Source organism: Suncus etruscus, chromosome 9 (genome assembly GCF_024139225.1).
Source record: "Suncus etruscus isolate mSunEtr1 chromosome 9, mSunEtr1.pri.cur, whole genome shotgun sequence".
NCBI classification, from domain to species: Eukaryota; Metazoa; Chordata; class Mammalia; order Eulipotyphla; family Soricidae; genus Suncus; species Suncus etruscus.
In genome coordinates, this window is record NC_064856.1 from 53,930,157 (window position 1) to 53,954,743 (window position 24,587).

Genomic DNA, 24,587 nt, shown 5'->3' on the forward strand with positions numbered 1-24,587 from the left:
TATCATCCCTCTACATTCCTTTATGTTATACTGCTAAGGTATGTAAATCTTGGTATGTCTTTTTGTTGTTGTTTTTGTTGTTGTTATTTTTGGTGTGGGGGTCACACCCAGTGACGCTCAGGGGTTACTCCTGGCTGTGCACTCAGAAATCAATCCTGTCTTGGGGGACCATATGGGATTCTGGGGAACGAATTCATGTCCTTCCTGGGTCAGCCACGTGCAAGGCAAAAGCTCTACAACGGCATCACCTCTCCAACCCTAGTATGTCTTTTTAAGATGAAAAGCATTTAGGTTAGTTGTGGGACTTAATAGCTTATCCATAAATTCACCCCATACATCACTCCCTAGTATATGCTGTGTAGGAAATCACCCCTTTGTAATACCTCCCTGATTAAAACAAGGCAAAAGTAGAATCCTCTGGGACATCAAAAGTGTGCTCAAGCATAAATGAAAGGAAATTGTTATAACTTTAGTGATATTTTGTAAGGTTTTTGCTAATTTATGTATTCTTACAACAATAAAAATACCCCAGCCTTGACACTTATTGTGTCTGCAATTGTTCTTAATATTATATTAATAAAAAAGTAATGACATATGTCTGGGAGCAAAAGATCCTGGGTAGGTTGGGAGAGTTGATTTTGTATTCAATAACAGACCAGACTACTCCCTTGTCCAGAACTGTAAATGTTAGCTTGCGATTTGGACATTTTATAGAATCAGTCTATTTAATTATGTGTAATTGACTCATCTACACAAAGTTCAAAGGTGCCAATCCAAAGGCTTTATTGTGGCAAATTGTCACAAGTAGAAAGTAGTTGAAAATATTTATATAATGTGTCATTAAGATTAAGAAAATTATAGTATGTAGAAGAGAGTGAAAAACGAGGGAAAAATCTCCTTAGGATGGTTTAAGAAAAGTTGATTGTAGCAAAGATGAAGATAAATCATAAGCAATACAAGTGTTATTAACTTCATCTAACCTTGGGAGTGTTTCTGGGGTAAAGTACTGAAAACAAAGGAAAGAAATGAACCTTTAGAGCAGGAAGACATTCCAAGATCTAGTATTGTGCACTCAAGAAATTTAGGAAAAGGGAAATATAACTGTTTGCTTCTTCTAATTAATTTTTAGGATTATATATGACCAATGAAGAAAGGAATTTTACCACAAAATTTATGTAAACCCAGTATTCTCTAAATTTCAAACATTTTATAAAACACCTATAATAATAAAATAGATGTACCCTCAATAAAGTACCCTATGTTAACATGTTTATTTTGTTATTCTCCTTGCAATTTCACCAAAGTATTGATAGGTATACTCTTTAAATACTCAAAGTTGTTACCAAACCCTAAGAAATAATAAATAGGGCTCGGAGAGATAGCACAGCGGTGTTTGCCTTGCAAACAGCTGATCCAGGACCAAAAGTGGTTGGTTCGAATCCCGGTGTCCCATACGGTCCCCCGTGCCTGCCAGGAGCTATTTCTGAGCAGACAGCCAGGAGGAACCCCTGAGCGCCGCCGGGTGTGGCCCAAAAACCAAAAAAAAAAAAAAAAAAAAAAAAAGAAATAATAAATAAGTAAAAGAAGCAGAAAGATGAGCTGAATTTCTTTATTATGCAGAAGCCTCATCTTTAGAGATGGTTAACATTTTCCCAAATTCAAAAGAGAGGTTCCACAGCAAGGGGGTTGGGGAGATTCATGATCTTTGGGAAGGAGTAAAGACTTTAATGGTACTTGTGAGCCAGGGCACTGGCCACACCAGCAACAACCTTCTGGAAGGCAGCCTGCACGGGAGGGGTGAAGTCCTTGCCAAAGTGGCGTGCCAGCACACACACCAACACATTGCCCAGGAGCTGTGGGAGAAACACAAAGAAAAATACACATGAATAATATAGAATCAAATTTTTCTTCTGAGAAACTGGACTACATTTAGGTGTTTCTACCCATATGTTGTTTTTCTAATACATTGAAAAGTTACCCACAAAACAAATATGAATAAAATTGATAGGATATATGACACACATAACATGCCTGTGATTTAACAAATGTCTATACTCCCTCTTCCTACAACTCAGCCTTTTGACAATCACTTTTATAGCCAAGTCTGACTTGACTATAATATCCCAGGGAGTCTTCAATTTTGAAGCCATTACCCTCTAGAACAATATCCTAAATTTCCTTTCTCTAAGTAAGCATTCCAACCCCCGTATGAAGTACCATAAGAGATTTTCTTCATTATAAATAGCAGAGGAGAGCTAGTTTACATTAAATAAGATGCCAGTTGAAATATGGAAATTGAGATATAAATGTGAACAAAAAGATAAGACCTTGCATGCAGGTTTGAGAAAAAGTAAAGCAAGCAGTGAGGAAAAAACAATAATATTGAAAAGTCACATAACTGTACAAATTTGGAAGATAAATAGTGACATATTATGATGTAAAAGGAAATTTGAGATGACAAAGTAAACAAATGAGAGAGAAATTGCACTGTGTAAAAGAAAGTGTGGAACACCCAACGCACCCTGAAGTTCTCAGGATCCACGTGCAGCTTGTCACAGTGCAGCTCACTCAGCTTAGCAAAGGTGCCCTTGAGGTTGTCCACATTGGCAATGCCTTCACCCAAGGAGTGGATCACCTTCTTGCCATGGGCCTTCACTTTAGGATTGCCCATGACGGCAGAGGCAGAAGACAGGTCACCGAAGCTGTCAAAGAACCTCTGGGTCCAGGGGTAGACAACCAGCAGCCTAAGGAGAGAAAGAAGGAAAAGCCCAGAGAGAGTCAGTACCTGTCTGAATCTCAGATCATGCCCAGCTGCCATGCATTCCCTTTAAGCTGCCTTGCAAGCTGCATACTGACCTGCCCAGGGCCTCACCACCGACTTCATCTTCGTTCACCTTGCCCCACAGGCCGGTGACACAGGACTTCTCCTCTCCACTCAGATGCACCATGGTTGTGGTTTGTTTGGTTGCTCGTGAACACAGAAGTGTCAAGAAGCAAGTATAAACAGAAGCTAACTCTAAGCCTTATTTTATGCCCAATTCTGGCCCTGCCCTCTCTCTTCCTGTGAGCAGATTGGCTAAATTTGGGGTGTGGTTCAGGAGGCTGAGGTCTGACTTTGACAACCACACATGCCCTTGGGTGACTGGTACTGCCTCTGAAGTCTCACTCCTCATATCCTTAGTCATTCTACTCTCTTCAAGTATTTTTCATGTGAACTTGATTGGTAACAAACTGACCTATCAAGTTTACATGTTCAATGTTATTAGTTACATTTCTTAAATTTACAGATAGCTTTTTATAATTCTTTTATTTTACACTGAAGATTTGAGATTCAAAAACTTGAAGGTTTTCATTGACTTTGTTTGAACTTAGATGTGAATGGGTTGGGACCTAAGAAATAGTACATGACTTAAGGTATTATCTTCGCACGTAGTTTACCTTGGCTCACCACTCTAATTCCCATTTATATGGGCCTTTTAGCTTCCTAGTAGCAGCACCAGAACCCAGAGCCACAACTAGCTCTCATCATTATAATATGACAAATCCTTACCCTTTACCATCACCCACAAAAATATGTACAGATAAATCTTCTCTTTCTTCAGAATATCCCCAAAACAATTACCAGGATATTGTCGATTATGCCTTTAACTTAATTCTAAGTATAGCTTCCTTCCTTTAGGCTAGAATTGGTTCTGGTTATAAAATATATATATTTATTTAATTAAGGTATATACTTGCTGGCTGAAAAATGCAAAATATATTAAGTTTCTTATTAAATAGTACTCTGCTGGGTGTTGGTGTCCATAGACTGAAGAAAATGGGATCTGACAATATAGGGAAAAATAAATAAGTAAAACAAAAAAGTCAACGAAACCTCCAAATTGTTTGTAAGAGAAATAAAGTTTTAATTAATAAATAAATACAATTTTAAATAAATAAATTTTTACTTGATTTGTTTCTTTAAGTTTTCTGTGTAAATATTATTTGTTTTAATTTTATCACCCATAAAACTATCTTCTTAAGTTCTGTTAATTTTAATATCAAAAGTAAAATTTATGTCACTCCATTTTTCACCATATAATCTCAGTTAGCATCATAGAACCAGAGAGATATTAGAGTAAAAGGCACTTACTTTACAGGACATTGGTACTAGTTTGTTCTCCAGCACCACATATAATCCTCTAGTTTTTCCAAGAATAATCCATGAGTACAGAATGCATTTTCACTTATTCTTTCCCTGGAAAAAGTTTCTACATTTTTATTTCTAGAAAGAGTTTTTTCAATTTTTTACGTTAAAAATTATAAATAGATGTGACTTCCTTCACTGTAGGCTTATGTCTATCTACCCTGTGAAGTGGTGAAGTATAACCTTAATTTTTAACATATTTTTTTCATCTTTAAAGCACTAACCACCTCATCTCTACTCCTCTCTAAACACACACACATTCACATACAGAAACATCAAACCTATAAATACACAGTTTAATTCATAAGATAAGTAGAAATTGATTTCTTTTTCAACCCTAGTATACCAACTTTGCCTAATTTGTTTTGCTCTGCACTCAAATGGGTTGTCTGAATATAACTGAGGGTGAACATTAACTTCTTTCAAGATTATTATGACATTCCTTTGAGATTTATGGCTATGTCATTTGTCCAAAAATTGCTGCCAATGAGCATCTCTCTATATATTGTAAAGTCTCCAGCGATCAATTTTAATTTCTCTCATTGGGATATTGAGCAACCTATTCTCAGTCAAGTACAGTCATCATTAAATTCTCCCACATGCACAATATTTTGTTATTTCAGTTTAGCACACTTTCAAGAATTCAGTTCAATTCATGAGAAAATAAAATGAAAGTGCTCCTTAAAGACAAGAAATCAGAAAAATACACAGAAAGTAGCTTGTATGTGGGCCAAAATAATTTTTAAAATTTATTTTGGAAGACTTGCCTCCCAAATAGTACTCAAGGGGTTGCTCCTGGAGATACTTGAAACAGTTATGTGGGTTTAACAAGTGCTCAGGTAGCAAATGTAGTACTGATCAATTCATGCTGACAGCCACTGGGGTTATACCTGCTTATGTACTGGACTTTTCCTGCATGTCAGGGATCAAACTAAGGTCTTGACATAAAACAGGCTCCAGACTGCTGAGTAATTCCCTATCCAAAATATTTTAAAGTCTATTTTTTGTAAAAGTAATATATATATATACATATATATATACATATATATAACTCAACATAGTCACAATATTAAAAAATCCTGCACTGCAATATTCAAAAATTAAAACCAATATCTCATTAATTTTTATGTTAATATTTTCTCCAGGTGCCCAGGTTTTTATTCACTATTGTTTTGTATTTACTTCACTGATTCTTGAAGAAGAAAAAGGACAGTCTTTTGCCAATAAATTTGAAATTATTCTTTAGGGCAAAATTTGAATTTTATTTGGTCATCATTTATAAATATCTATAAGGAATTTATTCCCAGGTCCAATTCCCAAAAAACTGCATTTAAGCTCAAAAATGCATAACGCAGAAAATAGTTTAAGTACTCTATAAATTAAATTGAGTTAAAATACTTTAAAGCTCTTGAAAACATATCCACAATATTACACTGTCTTATTTTGCATTATTACCCGGATCTTTACTTCCTTACCTTAATCTTCTATATATTTCTTTTTCTAAAAGGTATACACTAGTTATATGGAAAATATTGCACAACATATATAAATAATTATTATAGGTAGACAATAAAATAATCACTTGATATATTTATTAAATAATATGGCAAGCTAATTTAGGAAACTAAATTTACTCTAACTTTTACAGAAACTAACAAAGAATTTAATATAACAAGAAAACACAAATTTCTTGCTTATCCTTTGACCTTTCCCCTCCCAGAACCTCATATATAGTTATTATTTTTGCTTGAGATTACCCAATTTATATGTTTTCTTAATTTTTTATTAAATATTTAGGTATAACTTTAAATTTAGATTCATTTTTAGATTCATTTTGCCCAAATGGAGGGCAAAAAAATTAAAGAAAGGCATACTGATTTTTTTTGTTTGTTTTTGGGTCATACTGGGCAACGCTCAGGGGTCACTCCTGGCAGGCTCTGGGGACCATATGGGATGCTGGAATTCGAACCACAGTCCTTCTGCATGTTAGGCAAATGCCTTACCTCCATGCTATCTCTCCAGGCCTATATTGAAATTTTTTATGCAAGAGCTTCCCCATCTTCAGATAACAAAGCCCCAAATCAGTTTTATTCTTTTTTAACTTAATAAGTCTCTTCTCCATTTATTTTATGCAATGAACTTAGGAATTCTAAAATAAATATTTATGAACTCATTCACCCAGACTAGTTCACTCACTAACAATCCACTACTCTACAGAGAAACACTAAAACCTAATAGACTGATCTAGTAGTAGAAAATAAACAGAAATGTTTATACAGCAGCATAGAGAATAACATGAAGCTTAAGAAAATTACAACAGTAAAAGTGGTTGAAGGAAAAAAGGATGGGAAAAATATCCACAGTCTAATTTTAGGAAACTTAGTTGCAGCCAAGGTAAAGAGAGATAACAAAAGCAATATCGGAACTATAAATTTTCCCTGACATAGGAAATCCTGTTGGGGAAAGTATGAGGTCAAATGAGAGAGGAAGATTATTTTATAGAATAGGAACATATTACAGAATTTAGTATTGTGCAGATAAGGGAAGTTCACAAAATGGAATGTAACTGATTATATTTTTTTAAATTCTACTACTTTGTGGCAATTATATATGAGTAATGTTATAAAGGTATCACAGTGTTAGTCTAAACTAAATTGAAAGAGGTGATTGCCCACATAGAGTAAATGTAAATCCAGTTTCCTCTATACTACAAGCTGTATTCTGTTGAGGTAGATGTGCCTTCCACTACGTTGTGTGGATGCTTTTCTTTACAAATTATTGTGGACCTATGAACAAAGGACACAAAATTTCCCTGTTTTGAGGTGTTTCGTGTTTTCACATTCCGCAAGAATAAATAAAGGAAAGGAAGCAAGCAGTGAACAGAAAGTTCTTTATTATGCAGAGGCCACACCCATGAAGGTGAGCTTATTTCTTCAGTTCAGAAGATAGATTCCACAAAAAGAGAAAATGAGGAGATGCAGTGGTCGCTAGGAAGGAGACCAAGATCTTAATGGTACTTGTGAGCCAGGGCACTGGCCACACCAGCAACAACCTTCTGGAAGGCAGCCTGCACGGGAGGGGTGAAGTCCTTGCCAAAGTGGCGTGCCAGCACACACACCAGCACATTGCCCAGGAGCTGTAGGAAGAAGCAGAGAAAAAAATACACCTGAATAATAAGGAATCAAGCTTTTCTTCTGAGAAACTGGACAACATTCAGAAGTTTCTGCCCATACTCTAGTATAATGCATTGCAAACTTAGTCCCATAAACAAGAAAGAACATTATACTAGATGACTAAAATGACAGATCATTGTGATCTTCATTTGTATTTGAGCAATTTTATGTCCCTATCTCAACTTCTCTTTTTTCTGCTTCAGCATTCACTTTGCTTCTTTTTCTCTTGCAACTTGACTCAATAAAATCTCAGGGAGTCTTCAATTTTGAAGCCATTACCCTCTAGAACAATATCCTAAATTTCCTTTCTCTAAGTAAGCATTCCAACCCCCATATAAAGTACCATAAGAGTTTTTCATTATGAATAGCAGAGGAGAGCTAGCTTACATTAAATCAGATGCCACTTGAAATATGGAAATTGAGATAGAAATGTGAACAGAAAGATAAGACCCTGTATGCAGGTTTGAGAAAAAGTAAAGCAAGCAGTGAGGAAAAAACAATAATATTGAAAACTGTACAAATTTGGAAGATAAATAGTGACATATAATGATGTAAAAGGAAATTTGAGATGACAAAGTAAACAAATGAGAGAGAAATTGCACTGTGTAAAGGAAAGTGTGGAACACCCAACGCACCCTGAAGTTCTCAGGATCCACGTGCAGCTTGTCACAGTGCAGCTCACTCAGCTTAGCAAAGGTGCCCTTGAGGTTGTCCACATTGGCAATGCCTTCACCCAAGGAGTGGATCACCTTCTTGCCATGGGCCTTCACTTTAGGATTGCCCATGACGGCAGAGGCAGAAGACAGGTCACCGAAGCTGTCAAAGAACCTCTGGGTCCAGGGGTAGACAACCAGCAGCCTAAGGAGAGAAAGAAGGAAAAGCCCAGAGAGAGTCAGTACCTGTCTGAATCTCAGATCATGCCCAGCTGCCATGCATTCCCTTTAAGCTGCCTTGCAAGCTGCATACTGACCTGCCCAGGGCCTCACCACCGACTTCATCTTCGTTCACCTTGCCCCACAGGCCGGTGACACAGGACTTCTCCTCTCCACTCAGATGCACCATGGTTGTGGTTTGTTTGGTTGCTCGTGAACACAGAAGTGTCAAGAAGCAAGTATAAGCAGAAGCTAACTCTAAGCCTTATTTTATGCCCAGTCCTGGCCCTGCCCTCTCTCTTGCTGTGAGCAGATTGGTCCAAGTTGTTCCAGTAATTTATTGGTTTGTAAAAACAGATAGTTACACCCTTTTCCTGCAGTATAGTTAGTGTGCTAAGATAGGCTGTTCTAATTTATAAGTCTTATTATTTAACAATTTTTCTTTTTAAGTTTTTGTACAAATAAACTGTCTCAGCATGTGTATATTTTGTTAAATATTATAGACTATATTTTATATAAATCATCCAGTATTTTTTCTCTCTATAGTTTTTAAATGGCTGGAATTCATGGATACTTGACCTTATTTTAAGTTGTTTTCATTTTGTTTTGATGAATGAGCTCTCGGAAAAAATTTTTGATTCCCTGTTATGTCACTGAAAATTATTTATTGATGATATTTATAATAGTTTATTTCTCTGTACAAATACTAAAGTGAGTTTCTTGTTGAGTGGATTACAAAGGGAATTTTTGTTTTAGTGATAAGAACACATATCTTTATTTACAATAAAATTTTTAAAATGTATAACTAGGGCCCGGAGAGATAGCACAGCGGCGTTCGCCTTGCAAGCAGCCGATCCAGGACCAAAGGTGCAGACAGCCAGGAGTAACCCCTGAGCACCGCCGGGTGTGGCCCAAAAACCAAAAAAAAACAAGTATAACTAATTTCATATGTGATAATAAATTTTAAAAAATGTTTAGCTTATTCAGTCACTTTGAGTCTGACAAATTATTTTTGACATTTAAAGTGCAGGATTGTTCACTGCTGTGTCTCAGAATAAAAATATTTTGACACAGATCCAGGAAATTTGGTTCAGTAGATATTTCATTCTTTTCTCAATAAAAATAAATGTCAGAACATAGGAAGGAAGGAAGGAAGGAAGGAAGGAAGGAAGGAAGGAAGGAAGGAAGGAAGGAAGGAAGGAAGGAAGGAAGGAAGGAAGGAAGGAAGGAAGGAAGGAAGGAGAAGGAGAGAAAGCTATAAAGGAAGGAAGGGTGGGAGGGTAGAAGAAAAGAAGGAGTAAGGAGAGAGGGTGGAAGGATGGAGGAATAAGGGAGAAAGGCAGGGAGGAAGGAAGCAAGGAAGAAAGCAAGGAAGGAAGGGAGATAGGGTAGAAGGAAGGAAAGGGAGAAAAATGAATTGAGAATTTGAGATCAACATGAATGAGGGGAAGAAAGAAGGAAGAGAAGGAGGGGAAAAGGAGAAGTATTTAAGATCAGGAAAAGGAGAGTGAAATATTAAATTAGAAGAGGAGAGGGGCTGGAGGGGTGGTGCAGCAGTAGGGCATTTGCCTTGCATGCAGCATGTTTCTATCCACTAGTGTCCCATATGATCCCCAAACCAGGAACAATTTCTGAGCTCATAGCCAGGAGTAACTCCTGAGCATCACTGGGTGTGACCCAAAAGCCAAAAAAAAAAAAAAAAGAGAGAGAGACTTATAACACCAAACCATGGAATAAAACAGGTCAACAACAGTTTTTATATATTCTACTGATGGAAATATAAAATAATGTAATTGCACTTAAAATATTTGATAATTTTAGAAAGCAAAATATATGTGAAATATATGATGTAGCAACTATGCTTAAAGAAATACATAAATGCAAGTTTGTGAATACAGATTCATCCACATATGTTGTAATGCATATGATATGAAGATTCATTTTTAATTAGCAATATTTTATATAGTTTTAATTTAATAAAATAAGTCATTCATGGCATAGTTAAAGATATATTACACTGTACTAAAGAAAAAAAACCACTTCACCAGCAGCAATACAAATGAATTGTACAACATAAGCTTGATTAAAAGTAACCAGAGGAGCTAGAACAATAATACAACAAGCGGGATACTTGACTTGAATGTGGCTGACCTGTGGTTGATTCCTGATATCACATATGGTCCCTGAACACTAGCAAAAGTCATCTCAGAGCATAGATACAGAATTAAGTCCTGAGCACTACTATGCATGGTCCTAATATCTTCCAAATAATAAATAAATGTCCTTTTTTCTAACACACTTTCCTTAAAGCCTAGGACAACAGTTTTCTTCTTATAGAATTCTAAAGTCATTTTTGCTTCTATACCAGTTCTTTTTTATTTGGGGGAACCACACTGGGTGGTTCTCAGGGTTACTCCTGGCTTTGTGTTCAGAAACCACTCATATCAGTCTTGGAGGACCATATGAGATTTCAGGTATTGAACCCAGTTTGACCATATGCAAGGCAAATAAATGCCTTACCCACTTTGATACTACTTTGGCCCTACCACAGTTTGTTTGTATTAGTTACATATTTTTGTATTCCATATTTTTATAAATATAAATTTTAAGAAAATAAATACTTATACAAATAACTCTACCAAATTATATCCAATATCAAGATATCTATAGTTCTTCACTACAGTCTTTGGAATTATTTATCTTTCTCCTTAATTTCTTTGGTAATCTCAATTAAAAAATCTAAGAATTCATAAAATATATAAAAATCCACAAAATCTAAGACTACATTATTTATATAACACATTTAGTATTTGTCTTTCCCCTTCTAACTTATTTTAGTGAACATTTGCTCTCCAATTCCACCCATGTTACAGAAAAGGCAAGAAGAATTTTATTATTTCTGAAAACTGAATATATTGTATACATATGTATATATATTCCACAACTTTATTCAATAATATTTTATTAGGAGCTTGAATTATTTACAGATATTGACATTAATTAATAATGCTGCAAAGAATATGTGTGTGATTGCAAGTAATTTCAAATTGATTTTGTGATTTTAAGTAAAAATCTTAGTAGAATTTTGAAATAATTTGATAGGTTTTTTAAATTAATTTACTATTTCCAGTTCACTAAAACTATAATATTTTCACTTCATACCTCTACAAAAAAATGTTCAACAATTTGGAAAAAATTGTTTTAACTATCTAAACTTTTAAATATATCTTTTAAAATTTAGACACCATCCTACCTAAATTATGGTATATATTTATTGCAATCCTCATCAAAATTTTAATCACATTCTTCAAACTTAGAACAGTTAATAGTAAGGTTTGTATGCAATCAAAAGTGTTTTCACTATTTGCAAAGACAATGGCAACATACAAACAAATGACCGTGCATAAAATTTGAAAGTATCTGCATGGCTAAAGAAATGTGAACTAAAATGTAAACCACCTAACTGAATGCTAGAAAACAATTGTACTAATGTACCAGATAAAAGGTTAAATACTAAGCACTTACTAAGAAAATAATAAAAATCTTGACCATTGCTCTACACAGCATGAATTTTTCAGGAATATTAGTTTTCGAAGACTCTTGATTCTGAGTTCAGAGTCAAGAGTTAGACCAGGGCCCGGAGAGATAGCACAGCGGTGTTTGCCTTGCAAGCAGCCCATCCAGGACCAAAGGTAGTTGGTTCGAATCCCGGTGTCCCATATGGTCCCCCGTGCCTGCCAGGAGCTATTTCTGAGCAGACAGCCAGGAGTAACTCCTGAGCACAGCCGGGTGTGACCCAAAAACCAAAAAAAAAAAAAAAAGAGTTAGACCAAGGGCCAGAAAGATAGCACAGCAGTAGGGCATTTACCCTGCATGCATCTGATCCAGGACAGACAGTGGTTAGAATCCTGGCATTCCATATAGTCCCCCTGTGCCTTCCAGGAGCAATTTCTGAGCACAGAGCAAGGAGTAACCCCTGAGCATCACCTGTTGTGCCCCCTCCCCAAAAAGAATTCACTTTAAAGTTCTCACATACAGCTAAATATATTGAAGTTCACATAGATAAGAAAAGATGCCCTATGAGGTCATACATGTGCTTAAACGTACTGTTAATAAACTTTTGCACACTTCTTGTCATGAACCTTTATATTAGCATTGCCAAAAAAAATCACAGTAATAAGGGACAAATTCCTAAATAAAAAATATATCTTTCTTTGACTCAAGGGAGCCAATGATATAATCATAATCACAGACAAAATAGTAAGTCAGGATATGTAAGAACCCTAATAAATCAGTCCTTATTTCTGGAATTCTTTCTTATACCTGTCCTAGAATCTGGTACTTTTCATTTCAGAATCATTCACCCATTCATTTCCAAATTCACCTTATCGCAGGACTAGAAGGAGTAGTCTTCTCAGCAGTAAAATCACACTGGTATCTGGGAGTTTCCAGGACCATATGGTCTTCTGTGCATACCTGAAACGTTCAGGACTTCCAAGCCCTGAACTGGGAAAAGTTTCCTACCACCACTGGGTGCAGCCAAAAATACACACTAACAAAATTCACATCCAAGCTGTGGTGGTTGTAACTAACCAGAGTTTGATTAAGTCAAAAGAGCCCCAGCAAGGTAGATGATTTTGTCTAATATTTTATGCGTTAACATATTATATATATATATTAACCTACTATGACATGATATTTTATCTGCTAACATACTGTGAAATTCACATCTCAACCTCTCCACTACCATTATTGCTAAACAATGATGAATTAAGAATTAAGAATGAGTGCTCGCTTCGGCAGCACATATAGTAAAATTGGAATGATACAGAGATTAGCATGACCCCTGCTCAAGGATGACACGCAAATTCGTGAAGCGTTCCATATTAAAAAGAAAAAAAAAAGAATTAAGAATGAGGGGCTGGCGAGATAGCGTGGAGGTAAGGCGTTTGCCTTCCATGCAGAAGGATGGTGGTCCAAATCCTGGCATCCCGTATGGTCCCCCCCTTGTCTGCCAGGGGCGATTTCTGAGCGTAGAGCCAGGAGTAACCCCTGAGCGCTGCTGGGTGTGATCTAAAAAACAACACACACACACACACACACACACACAAAATAAAATAAAAAAAATAATTAAGAATGGGGGGCCAGAGAGATAGCATGGAGGTAGGGCATTTGCCTTGTATGTAGAGGACAGTGGTTCAAATCCCAGTACTATATATGGTCCCCCGAGTCTGCCAGTGCGATTTCTGAGTGTAGAGCCAGGATAACCCCTTAGCGCTGCCGGGTGTGATCCCCCCCAAAAAAAACAAAAGCAAAAACAAAAAGAATTAAGAATGATAATAAGGGGCCAGAGAAATAGCACAGGGGTAGACTGACCCAGGTTTGATCCCCAGCATCCGATATGGATTTTAGAGCAGACCAGGAGTAATTTCTGAGTGCAGAGCCAGTAGTCACCCCTTAGCACTGGTGTGTGTGGCCAAGCAAACAAAAAGAGATAGTAAAAAGAAATAATTATAATTGGTTGGATATTGAATTAAGTATTTATAGTCATGTGAGACATACTTCTGTTGTTTACATGGAGTGCAGAAGAATCAATAGTTCTTCTCTTTCAACTTTTCTAAGATTTAAATAAAGTTCACCCTTCCATAGTTCTTGCAAATAGGAGTAAAACACTCCAACCCAGTATCTATTTAAAAATAGTAAAAAAGAATTTAGTAATTTAGATAATTCAATATTTATATCATTTTCTAATGAATTCTATGGGCAAGTGTTCCTGGCTAGTAACATGTGCCTACGCATTTATGTCAGAAAACTCACTTGAACTCTTTGTTCAATAATGAGTGTTTTAGAAGATTTTTTGGCAATGTCTTTGAACTAAGGGAGTTAAGTTTGCTCTATGTTGCTTCTTCCTCTATTAGTTTCAAGTTTATGCATATTTCACACATTATCTTCAATCCTTACTTGACAACTTTTCATAGAATCCTCCTTCCATAATCTAACATACTTTTGGGAGGTTGCTTTCAGAGAGTCATACATTGTCCAGACCAGCATATTACCAGTAGGAGATATAAATTTGGTTTATTTTTCTTTTATAGTCTATTGTATCCACATGTTAATCTCAGGAAGCTAGTTTTCTTAAGATCTTTCTTCCACACACATATGCATGCACACTCACATACATGCACACACCGGATATAATAATTATCCTCATATCTTTAAAGAAGCACTCATATTTTTGAGGGGTCAATATATATTGGTGCTTCTTTTCTGCTATTAGAATCAAATTCTGTTACTTTGATTGATGATAAACTTTAAAATGCACTTTATTAAACAAAAGCTTGCGTTCTAAATATCAACTCCCATTCTCCACAGAAAGAGGACACTGGGGACAAAAAATGGGCTTGGGATCTTCAACAAGGACTCAGTGGTACTTGTGGGACAGAGCAGTGGCAACACCAGACACCAGTTTCTGCCAAGCTGCCTGCACTTCAGGTGTGAAATCCTTTCCAAAATTAGAAGCCAGAATGACCACCAATACATTTCCCAGGAGCTGCTAGGTAAAAAAAATATTAAAAACTCAGAATATTAAGAACTTTTTAAAAAATTGCAGAAAAAATAGATTTATAACCATTATCCCATACCTATTCACCTTACATTATTCAAAGTTTTGAATTTATCTAATAAATCTAATAGGCTCTTTCTTAAATTTAAATTAAGTTTCTGAGAAATCCATTTAGTATTCCGTCTACTTGAGATCGAATATTTTCTCCTATGTCATCATTATTGTTTTCTTTCTGTCTCACATTTGGCTAATTTTGTCATCATAATTTCAGGAGGCTTTTATTCAGTGTGAATTTTCTTGAACTTAAGTCAATACAAAAATCTGCCTCTACTGTCACATTATTGACAGGAAATTGAACATATTTTACAGAAGTATATTTTTTAAACTAATAGTCCCTAAATCTTTATATCTTTTATAACATTTTCCTTCCTTGAATCAAGTCTTCAACTACTAAAAGCCCAGTTCCATAATTTTATGCACAAATTCTATTCTCTTATACTATTCTCTATTATTAACACATATATTTCTAATAAAGTTCTTGAAAATTGTAAGCCAATTCAGTCTACTAAAGTAGTATTTTCCTGTCACTAGTCCAGAAGTAGATGTTTATGGTTATGTCCAATACAACCCTTCCTTCCAGTCTAATCTATGATTTCTCATATCTTTGTTCGTCTTTCCAATAAAGGTTCAATTCCATTTATGTCTCAAGGAAAAGAGCAAAAATGAGCATTAAGAATGCCTTCCTGAACTTACCCTGAAGTTCTCAGGTCCACATGCAGTTTGTCACAGTGCAGCTCACTCAGCTTAGCAAAGGTACTCTTGAGGTTATTCATGTCCTTAACAGCTTCTCCAAAGGAAGTCAGCACCTTCACACCATGGCTTTGACCTTGGGGTTACCCATGACAGCAGAAGGAGAGGACAGGTCGCCAAAACTCTCAAAGAACCTCTGAGTCCAAGGGTAGACAACCATGACCCTAAGAAACAGAGCCATAGTAAAATGGAAAATAAGATACAACTCAAAAATCTTAAAGACTCCTTCACCTTAGTTTCCCAGACTCATTCTGCCATCTTCTCCGTTCACCAATATCCCAGTTCTTACCATCCCAGGACTTCAGCACCAGCCTCTTCCACATTCACTTTGCCCCACAAGCTAGTGATAGCTTTCTTCTCCTCGCTGGTAAAATGTACCATGATGTCAGGTGTGAACTTGGTAGTTCTCAGAGAGTGTCAGAAAGAGGTATGTGCTACTGCTGGAACTTGTGGGCTTTTATTCTATACCTAAGTCTGTTTTTCCCCTTGTACCACCATATCTTCTGAAGTCATTGGTCAAGACGGAGTCAGGTGAGCAAAGGGTCAGCAATGAGGAAAATACAGTAATATTTGTGATAAAGTAGGTTAGGCCTTGTGGCATTTTTCCTTCATTAAATCCTCTTCCCCTCACACAATGTTCCATGCATTTCCTGCTTTCTATCTTCTCTCAACATGTTTTCCATCACTATTATATTCCCCCTTCCTTATTTTCCTTCTCCAGAAAACCTCCTTACATTAGGGGTCTGCTCAAGATAGGAATAGTGCTAAAAATAAACGGTTTTAATTAGGTTAATGTTGGCAATGAATAAGCATGGGATTGTATTAGAACAGAAAAGTAAAGACAAACTTTGACAGAGAATCTTAGCAGTTTTTTTTTTTCGTTGTTTTTCCTCTGTGGAGTAAACTAACCACGATTATTGTCTATGGATAAAATAAGCTAAACAGACTATCAAGGGATCCAAAAGATCATGAATTCAGTCTAAAAGTACATTAACTGACAATGATTTTTACATAGGACAGAAAGACAGAATAAACTTCATTTTGTGCCTCCTGAATCCCTCTTTATATTTATTTCTTTGTGATTGCAAGGCAAACTAGTTACTTTGGGGAGATTTCCCTGAGCTCTCTTTTTTATTTATACTTCTTTTTTTTCTGAGTAAAATTTTATCAGCATTTATAAATTACATAGTGAATAAATCACTAAACTTTCAATTTTTTAATAATATCTTTATTAAACTCCTTGATTAAAAACATGATTGTGATTAGGTTTCAGTCATGTAAAGAATACCCCCCTTCACCAGTGCAACATTCCCACCATCAATTTCCCAAATCTCCCTCCACTCCACCCCACCTGTACTCTAGACAGGCTTTCCAGTTCCCTCATTCATTCACATGGTTATGATAGTTCTCAGTTTACTTATATCTCTAAATGCACTCACCACTCTTTGTGGTGATCTTCATGAAATGAGCTGGAAGTTCCAGCCCTACTTTCTTTGTCTCTGATGATTGTTGAAAAAATGTCTTCCATCTTTCTTAAAACCCATAGATGAGTGAGACTATTCTGTGTCTCTCTCTTTCCCTCTGACTTATTTCACTCAGCATGATAAATTCCATGTACATCCATGTATAGGAAAATTTCATGACTTCATTTCTCCTGACAGCTGCATAATATTCCATTGTGTATATGTACCACAGTTTCTTTAGCCATTCATCTGGTGAAGGGTATCTTGTTTCCATAGCTTGGCTATTGTGAATAGTGCTGCAATAAATATAGGTGTTAGGAATGGGTTTTTGTGTTGTATTCTTGTGTTCCTAGGGTATATCCTCAGGAGTGGTATAGCTGGATGGAAGAGGAGCTCAATTTCCAGTTTTTGGAGGAATCTCCATGTCGCTTTCCATAAAGGTTATTCTGGATGACATTTCCACCAGCAGTGGATAAGTGTTCCATCCATCCTTCTCTGTGTTTAGTCTAGCTATCTTTGACAAGCACATTTTTATATTAAACAGGCAAATTTTATTATCAAATATAACAATTCTACAAATACTCAGCAGTATTGTGGGATTTAGTTCCTGGATTAAGAGTTTTAAGAGCTTTTGGCTAACAGAACCATAAGGCATCGAGTATTAACAATTAATGATTTTATTCCAAACCTTAAGTGCCAGTTTTAACCAATTTATAGACAAAAAGTTTTCAGTTTTTTCTCTTTGGACTGCAATTTAAGGGTCATTTGTGGTCAGTGGTAGAAGAGGGGCTCTGTGTTTGATTCTTCATTCTGGATGAAAAAGCAAAGCAATAGCAAAGGAAATCAAAATAGCAGCCATCATGGTATGGCAGGGCAGTGCTGTCAAGGGAAACAAGGCAGGTCAAAGAAAATGTGCACTTAAGTCACTTTTTTCTGGGAAGTGACATGAGGCAGCACTGTTGGCATTTCATATTGTATATCTGAGTATGAATACAATAAAAAGGTTATGCCAGCCCTGACTGCCCAACTAGCCCATTACCACTTTTCAATGACAGTTAAGAAATCTGAAAAAAATAAAGAATTAAGACAGTGGAATGTATATGTACACTGGAATATTGATCAGTGAGGAAAAATAGACAGTAGGCAAGAATGATATAACAAAGCCATAATATTAGGTTTCAATTCAAATGAGAAATCACTAAGTACCATAGCGGCTTCACTTGGGGGGGGGGTGGCCATTGCTGCTTCTTATGCACAACTGGTATGTGTTGGGAATTAAGTTCTTTCTGTGAACTGCACCCCTGCACCCAGCTCTCCCCCATGGCAACCACATTTTTAAGGGGCATTGCTTTGTATCCACCTTTACACATATCAGGCCCATCAGAATTTTACCATAATTCTAACTTCCCTTATGTGTCACTGTTTGCTTCTCAAAGCCACAATCTACCATTTCCATTCCTGTTTCTTCCTTTGTCTCACACCATTGTAGTCACAAAAACAATTTTCCCCGTAAGTCACAAATAAAAAATGGAAATAATACAATATTCATTTCTGATTAATGAACAAAATGCACTTTATTAAACAAAAGCTTGTGTTCTAAAGACCAAGTCCCATTCCCCACAGAAAGAGGACACTGGGGAAAAAATGGGACTTGGGATCTTCAACAAAGACTCAGTGATACTTGTGGGTTAGAGCAGTGACAATACCAGACACCAGTTTCTGCCAAGCTGCCTGCACTTCAGGGGTGAACTCCTTGCCAAAATGAGAAGCCAGAACGATCACCACTACATTTCCCAGGGGCTGTTAGGGAAAAGAAAAATTAAAAAAAATCAGAAAATTAAGAACTTTTTTAAAAAAGTGAGAAAAAATAATAGCTTTATAACCCTCATCCCATACTATTCACCTTACATTATTCAAAGTTTTGAATTTATCCAATGAATCGAATAGGCTCTTTCTTAAATTTAAATTAAGTCTCTGAGAACTCCATTCAGTATTCTGTCTACTTGTAACCGAATATTCTCTCCTATGTCACCATTTTTATTTTCTTTCAGTCTCCCATTTGGCTAATTTTGTCATCGTAAATTCAGGAGGCATATTTTCAGTGTAATTTACTTGAACTTCAGTCGATACAGAAATCTGCCTCTACTGTCACATTATTGACAGGAAATTGAACATATTTTATAAAAGTATATTTTAAAACTAATTGTCTCTCAATATTCTTTATATCTTTTAATGAATTTAACTACATATATTATAACATTTTTCTTCTTTGAATCAAGTCTTTATCTCCTAAAAGCCCAGTTCCATTATTTCTTAAGCACAACTTCTATTCTCTTATACTATTCTCTATTATTAACACATATATTTCTAACAAAGTTCTTCAAAATTGTAAGTTAATTCAAACTACTAAAGTAGTATTTTCCTGTCACTAGTCCAGAAGTAGATGTTTTTGGTTATGTCCAATATAACCCTTCCTTCCAAGTCTGATCTTTGATTTCTCATATCATGTTTAGGCTTTTCAATTAAGGTTCAATTCCATTTATGTCTCAAGAAAAAAAGCAAAAATGAGCATTAAGAATGCCTTCCTGAACTTACCCTGAAGTTCTCAGGATCCACATGCAGTTTGTCACAATGCAGCTCAATCAGCTTAGCAAAGGTACTCTTGAGGTTATCCATGTCTTTAACAGCTTCTCCAAAGGAAGTCAGCACCTTCGTGCCATGGTCTTTGACCTTGGGGTTACCCATGAAGGCAGAGGGAGAAGACAAGTTGCCAAAGCTGTCAAAGAACCTCTGAGTCCAAGGTAGACAAACAGGAGTCTAAGAAACAGACATAGAAAAATAGAAAATAAGATACAACTCAAAAATCTTAAAGAATCCTTCACCTTAGTTTTCCAAACAGCCATGTTGTTCCATTCACCAATATCCCAGTTCTTACCTTCCCAAAACTTCAGCACCAACCTCTTCCACATTCACTTTGCACCACAGGCTAGTGACAGCTTTCTTCTCCTCGCTGGTAAAATGCACCATGATGTCCGGGCTGTGAACTTGGGAGTTCTCAGCGAAGTGTCTGAAGGAGGTATGTGCTACTGCTGGAACTTGTGGGCTTTTATTCTGTACCGAAGACTGTATGGCCTCCCTTTCTGCCTTATCTTCTGAAATCATTAGTCAAGGCAGAGTTGTCTCCTTTAAGGGCAGAGTCAGGTGAGCAAGGGTCAGCAATGAGGAAAATATAGTAAGTGTGTGATAAAGTGTGTTTGGCCTTGTGGCATTTCTCCTTTGTTGAATTCTCTCCGCTCACACATTGATTCCATTCATTTCCTGATTTTTATCTTCTCTCAACATGTTTTTCCATTACTATTATATCCTCCTTCCTTATTTTGCTTCTCCAGAAAAGCTCCTTAGAGAAGGGATCTGCTCAAGATAGAAAAAATGGTAAAAGAAAAGGTTTTAATTGGGTTAATGTTGGTAATGAATAAGCATGGGATTGTATAAGAAGGGATAAGTAAAGACAATCTTTGACATAGAATCTTAGCAGTTTTTTTGTTCCCTTGTAGTGTAAATTAACCACGATTATTAGTTGTCTATGGAAAAAATAAGCTAAACAGACTATCAAGGAATCCTAAGACCATGAATTCAGTCTAAAAGTATATTAACTAACAATGATTTTTACGTAGGACAGACAGGCAGAATAAGCTTCATTTTGTGCTTCCTGGAATCCCTCTTTATATTTACTTCTTTGTGATTGCAAGGCAAACTAATTACTTTAGAGAGATTTTTCTTAGCTCTCTTTTTTTTATACTTCTTTTTTTTCTGAGTAATAATTTTATTAGCATTTATAAATTACATAGTGAATAAATCACTAAACTTTCAATTTTTTAATATCTTTATTTAAACATCTTGATTACAAACATGATTGTGATTAGGTCAGTCATATAAAGAACATATCCCTTCACCAGTGCAACATTCCCACCACCAATGTCCCAAATTTCCCTCCATCTCACCCCACCCCCACCTATACTCTAGACAGGCTTTCCAGTTCCCTCATTCATTCACATGGTTATGACGTTCTCAGTGTAGTTATTTCTCTAACTGCACCCACCACTCTTTGTGGTGAGAATCATGAAGTGAGCTGGAAATTCTAGCCCTCCTCTCTTTGTCTCTGAGGATTGTTGAAAAAATATCTTTCATTTTTCTTAAAATCTATAGATGAGTGAGACTATTCTGTGTCTATCTCACTCCCTTTGACTTATTTCACTCAGCATGATAGATTCCATGTACATTCATGTATAGGAAAATTACATAACTTCATATCTCCTGATGGCTGCAGAATATTCCATTGCATATATATATATATATATATATATATATATATATATATATATATATATATATATATATATATATATACCACAGTTTCTTTAGCCATTCATCTGTTGAAGGGCATCTTGGTTTTTTCCAGAGTCTGGCTATTGTGAATAGTGTTGCAATAAATATAGGTGTGAGGAAGAAACTTTTATATAGCATTCTTTTTTTTGTTTGTTTGTTTTTTGTTTTTGTTTTTGGGTCACACCCAGCAGCCTCAGGGTTTACTCCTGGCTCTATGTTCAGAAATCAATCCTGGCAGACTCATGGGACCATATGGGATGCCAGGTTTCGAACCAGTGACCTTCTGCATGAAAAGCAAACACCTTACCTCCATGCTATATGTCAGGCCCCTGTATTGTATTCTTGTGTTTCTAGGGTATATCCCTAGGAGTGGTATAGCTGGATCAAAAGGGAGCTCAATTTCCAGTTTGGGGAGGAATCTTCATATTGCTTTCCATGAAGGTTGGGCTAGATGGCAGTCCCACCAGCAGTGGATAAGAGTTCCATCCATCCTTCTATGTGTCAGTCAGCACTCTTTGTCAAGCACATTTTTGTAGATTAAACAGGCAGATTTTATTATCAAATGTAACAATTCTACAAATACTCAGCAGTACTGTAGTATTTACTGCCTGGCTTAAGAGTTTTAAGAGCTTTTGGCTAACAGAAATGTAAGGCATCAAGTATTAACAATTAACAATTTTATTCCAAATCTTAAGTGCCACTTTTCACCAATTTGCAGACAAAATGGTTTTGGATTTTTTTTTCTTTGGACTGCAATTTAAAGGCCATTTGTGGTTTGATTCTTCATTCTAGCATGGGATTGTATAAGAACAGATAAGTAACGACAATCTTGGACAGATAATCTTAATCTTTTTTGATCTTCTATGGCATAAACTAACGATGATTATTAGTTGCCTATGGAAAAAATAAGCTAAACAGACTATCAAGGGATCCCTAAGACCATGAAATCAATCTAAAAGCATATTAACTATAATTTTTACATAAGACAGACAGAATAAGATTCATTTTGTGCTTCCAGGAATCCTGCTTTTTTTTCTTTGTGATTGTAAGGCAAACTAATTACTTTGGAGAGATTTTCTTGAGCTCTCTTTTTTTATTTACACTACTTTTTTCTGAGTAATAATTATATTAGCATTTATTAATTACATAGTGAATAAATCACCAAAATTTCAATTTCTTTTCCTTTTTTTTTAATATGGAACACTTCACGAATTTGCATGTCATCCTTGTGCAGGGGCCATGCCAATCTCTGTATTGTTCCAATTTTAGTATATGTCTTGCTGAAGCAAGCACTCAATTTCTTTTTTTATGTAATACTTTATTTAAACACCTTGATTACAAACATGATTGTGCTTAGGTTTCAGTTATGTAAGTTTATTTTTGATAACAAATTGTCCCTCAATCTTCTTTATATATTTTAATAATTTTAACTACATATATTATAACATTTTCCTTCATTGAATCAAGCCTTCATCTACTAAAAGCCCAGTTCCATTATTTTTCAAGCATAACTTCTATTCCCTTATACTATTCATTATTTTTTCTTTTTCTTGGGGTGGGGGTCATACCTGACAGCGCTCAGAGTTTACTCCTGTCTTATATTATATTCTATCATTAAAACATATGTTTCTAACAATGTTCTTAAAAATTATAAGACAATTCAGTCTACTAAAGTAGTATTTTCCTGTCACTAGTCCAGAAATAGGTGTTTATGCTTATGTCCAATATAACTCTTCCTTCCAAGCCTGATCTTTGATTTCTCATACCTTTGTTAGGTTTTCCAATTGAGGTTCAATTCCAGTTATGTCTCAAGGTAAAAGCAAAAATGAGCATTAAGAATGCCTTCCTGAACACACCTTGAAGTTCTCAGGATCCACATGCAGTTTGTCTTGTGCACCTCACTCAGCTCAGCAAAGATACTCTTCAGGTTATTCATGTCCTCAACAGCTTCTGCAAAGGAAGTCAGCACATTCTTACCATGGGCTTTGTCCTTGGGGTTGCCCATGACAGCAGCGAGAGAGACAGGTTGCCAAAACTGTCAAAGAACCTCTGGGTCCAAGGGTAAATAACCATGACCCTAAGAAACAGAGCCATTGAAAAATGGAAAACCGGGCCCGGAGAGATAGCATGGAGGTAAGGTGTTTGCCTTTCATGCAGGAGGTCATCAGTTCGAATCCCGGTGTCCCATATGGTCCCCCGTGCCTGCCAGGAGAATTTCTGAGCATGGAGCCAGGAATAACCCCTGAGCGCTGCCGGGTGTGACCCAAAAACCACAAAAAAAAAAAAAAAAAAGAAAAATGGAAAATAAGATACACCTCAAAAATCTTAAAGACTCTTTCACCTTAGTTTTCCAGACTGCCATCTTCTTCCATTCACCAATATCCCATTTCTTACCTTCCCAGGACTTCAGCAGCAGCCTCTTCCACATTCACTTTACACCACAGGCTAGTGACAGCTTTCTTCCCCTCGCTGGTAAAATGCACCATGATGTCCAGTCTGTAAACTTAGGAGTTCTCAGAGAAGTGTCAGAAGGCGGTGTAGGCTACTGCTGGAAACTGTGGGCTTTTATTCTGTACCGAAGACTGTGTGGCCCTCCTTTCCGCCTTATCTTCTGAAGTCATTGGTCAAGACAGAGTTGTGTCCTTCAAGGGCAGAGTCAGGAGAGCAAAGGGTCAGAGATGAGTAAAATACAGTATGTGTGTGGTAAAGTGGGTTTGGCCTTGTGGCATTTCTCCTTTGTTGAATTCTCTCCCTTCACACATTGTTCCATTCATTTCCTGCTTTCTATATTCTCTCAACAAGTTTTCCATCATTCTTATATCCTCCTTCCTTATTTTCCTTCTCCAGAAAAGCTCCGTAGAGAAGGGTTTGCTCAAGATAGGCAAAGTTCTAAAAGAAACAGTTTTAATTAAGTTAATGTTGGTAATGAATAAGCATGGGATTGTATAAGAACATAAAATTAAAGACAATCTTTGCAGAGAATCTTAGCAGTTTTTTTTTTGTTCTTCTGTGGAGTAAACTAACACGATTATTAGTTATCTATAAAAAATAAGCTAAACAGACTATCAAGGGATCCCTAAGACCAAGAATTCAGTCTAAAAGCATATTAACTGACAATGACTTTTACATAGGACA

General features: G+C 36.2%; 1 protein-coding gene, 2 non-coding genes and 3 pseudogenes across 4 annotated transcripts; 1 reads left to right on the forward strand and 5 right to left on the reverse strand.

The window, feature by feature from the left end:
• Nucleotides 1-1,595: 1,595 nt before the first annotated feature.
• Nucleotides 1,596-8,481, reverse strand: HBB (hemoglobin subunit beta). 2 transcript variants are annotated; one of them, XM_049780460.1, is made up of 4 exons: nt 8,330-8,481; nt 7,995-8,217; nt 7,239-7,322; nt 1,596-1,769 (listed from the first exon to the last, which is right to left on the reverse strand). In XM_049780460.1, the coding sequence occupies exons 1-4, from the start codon at nt 8,419-8,421 to the stop codon at nt 1,725-1,727; spliced, it is 444 nt and encodes a 147-aa protein (XP_049636417.1). In that variant the 5' UTR covers nt 8,422-8,481; the 3' UTR covers nt 1,596-1,724. The 2 variants fall into 2 exon arrangements, with proteins under 2 accessions (XP_049636417.1, XP_049636418.1); XM_049780461.1 differs by lacking the exons at nt 7,239-7,322; nt 7,995-8,217; nt 8,330-8,481 and adding exons at nt 2,522-2,744; nt 2,857-2,983 and having other exon boundaries at nt 1,596-1,853.
• Nucleotides 8,482-13,018: 4,537 nt separating this feature from the next.
• Nucleotides 13,019-13,122, forward strand: LOC126019879 (U6 spliceosomal RNA). The gene has a single exon (XR_007499495.1). It is a non-coding gene; the product is annotated as a U6 spliceosomal RNA (small nuclear RNA).
• Nucleotides 13,123-14,652: 1,530 nt separating this feature from the next.
• On the reverse strand, nt 14,653-15,990 carry LOC126018338 (hemoglobin subunit epsilon-like; annotated as a pseudogene).
• Nucleotides 15,991-18,737: 2,747 nt separating this feature from the next.
• LOC126018339 (hemoglobin subunit epsilon-like) lies at nt 18,738-20,099 on the reverse strand (annotated as a pseudogene).
• A 2,542-nt stretch (nt 20,100-22,641) lies between these two features.
• LOC126019913 (U6 spliceosomal RNA) lies at nt 22,642-22,743 on the reverse strand. The gene has a single exon (XR_007499522.1). It is a non-coding gene; the product is annotated as a U6 spliceosomal RNA (small nuclear RNA).
• Nucleotides 22,744-23,284: 541 nt separating this feature from the next.
• Nucleotides 23,285-23,938, reverse strand: LOC126018472 (hemoglobin subunit epsilon-like; annotated as a pseudogene).
• Nucleotides 23,939-24,587: the final 649 nt, after the last annotated feature.

Bases quoted from the DNA above. Each gene is read 5' to 3' on its own strand.
- HBB (XM_049780460.1), bottom strand. From the start codon at position 8,421: ATGGTGCATCTGAGTGGAGAGGAGAAGTCCTGTGTCACCGGCCTGTGG. The intron at 8,218-8,329 runs GTCAGTATGCAG...TTCTCTCCTTAG, and splicing joins GGTGGTGAGGCCCTGGGCAG to GCTGCTGGTTGTCTACCCCT. The intron at 1,770-7,238 runs GTTGTTGCTGGT...GCCTTCCAGAAG, and splicing joins TGCAGGCTGCCTTCCAGAAG to GTTGTTGCTGGTGTGGCCAG.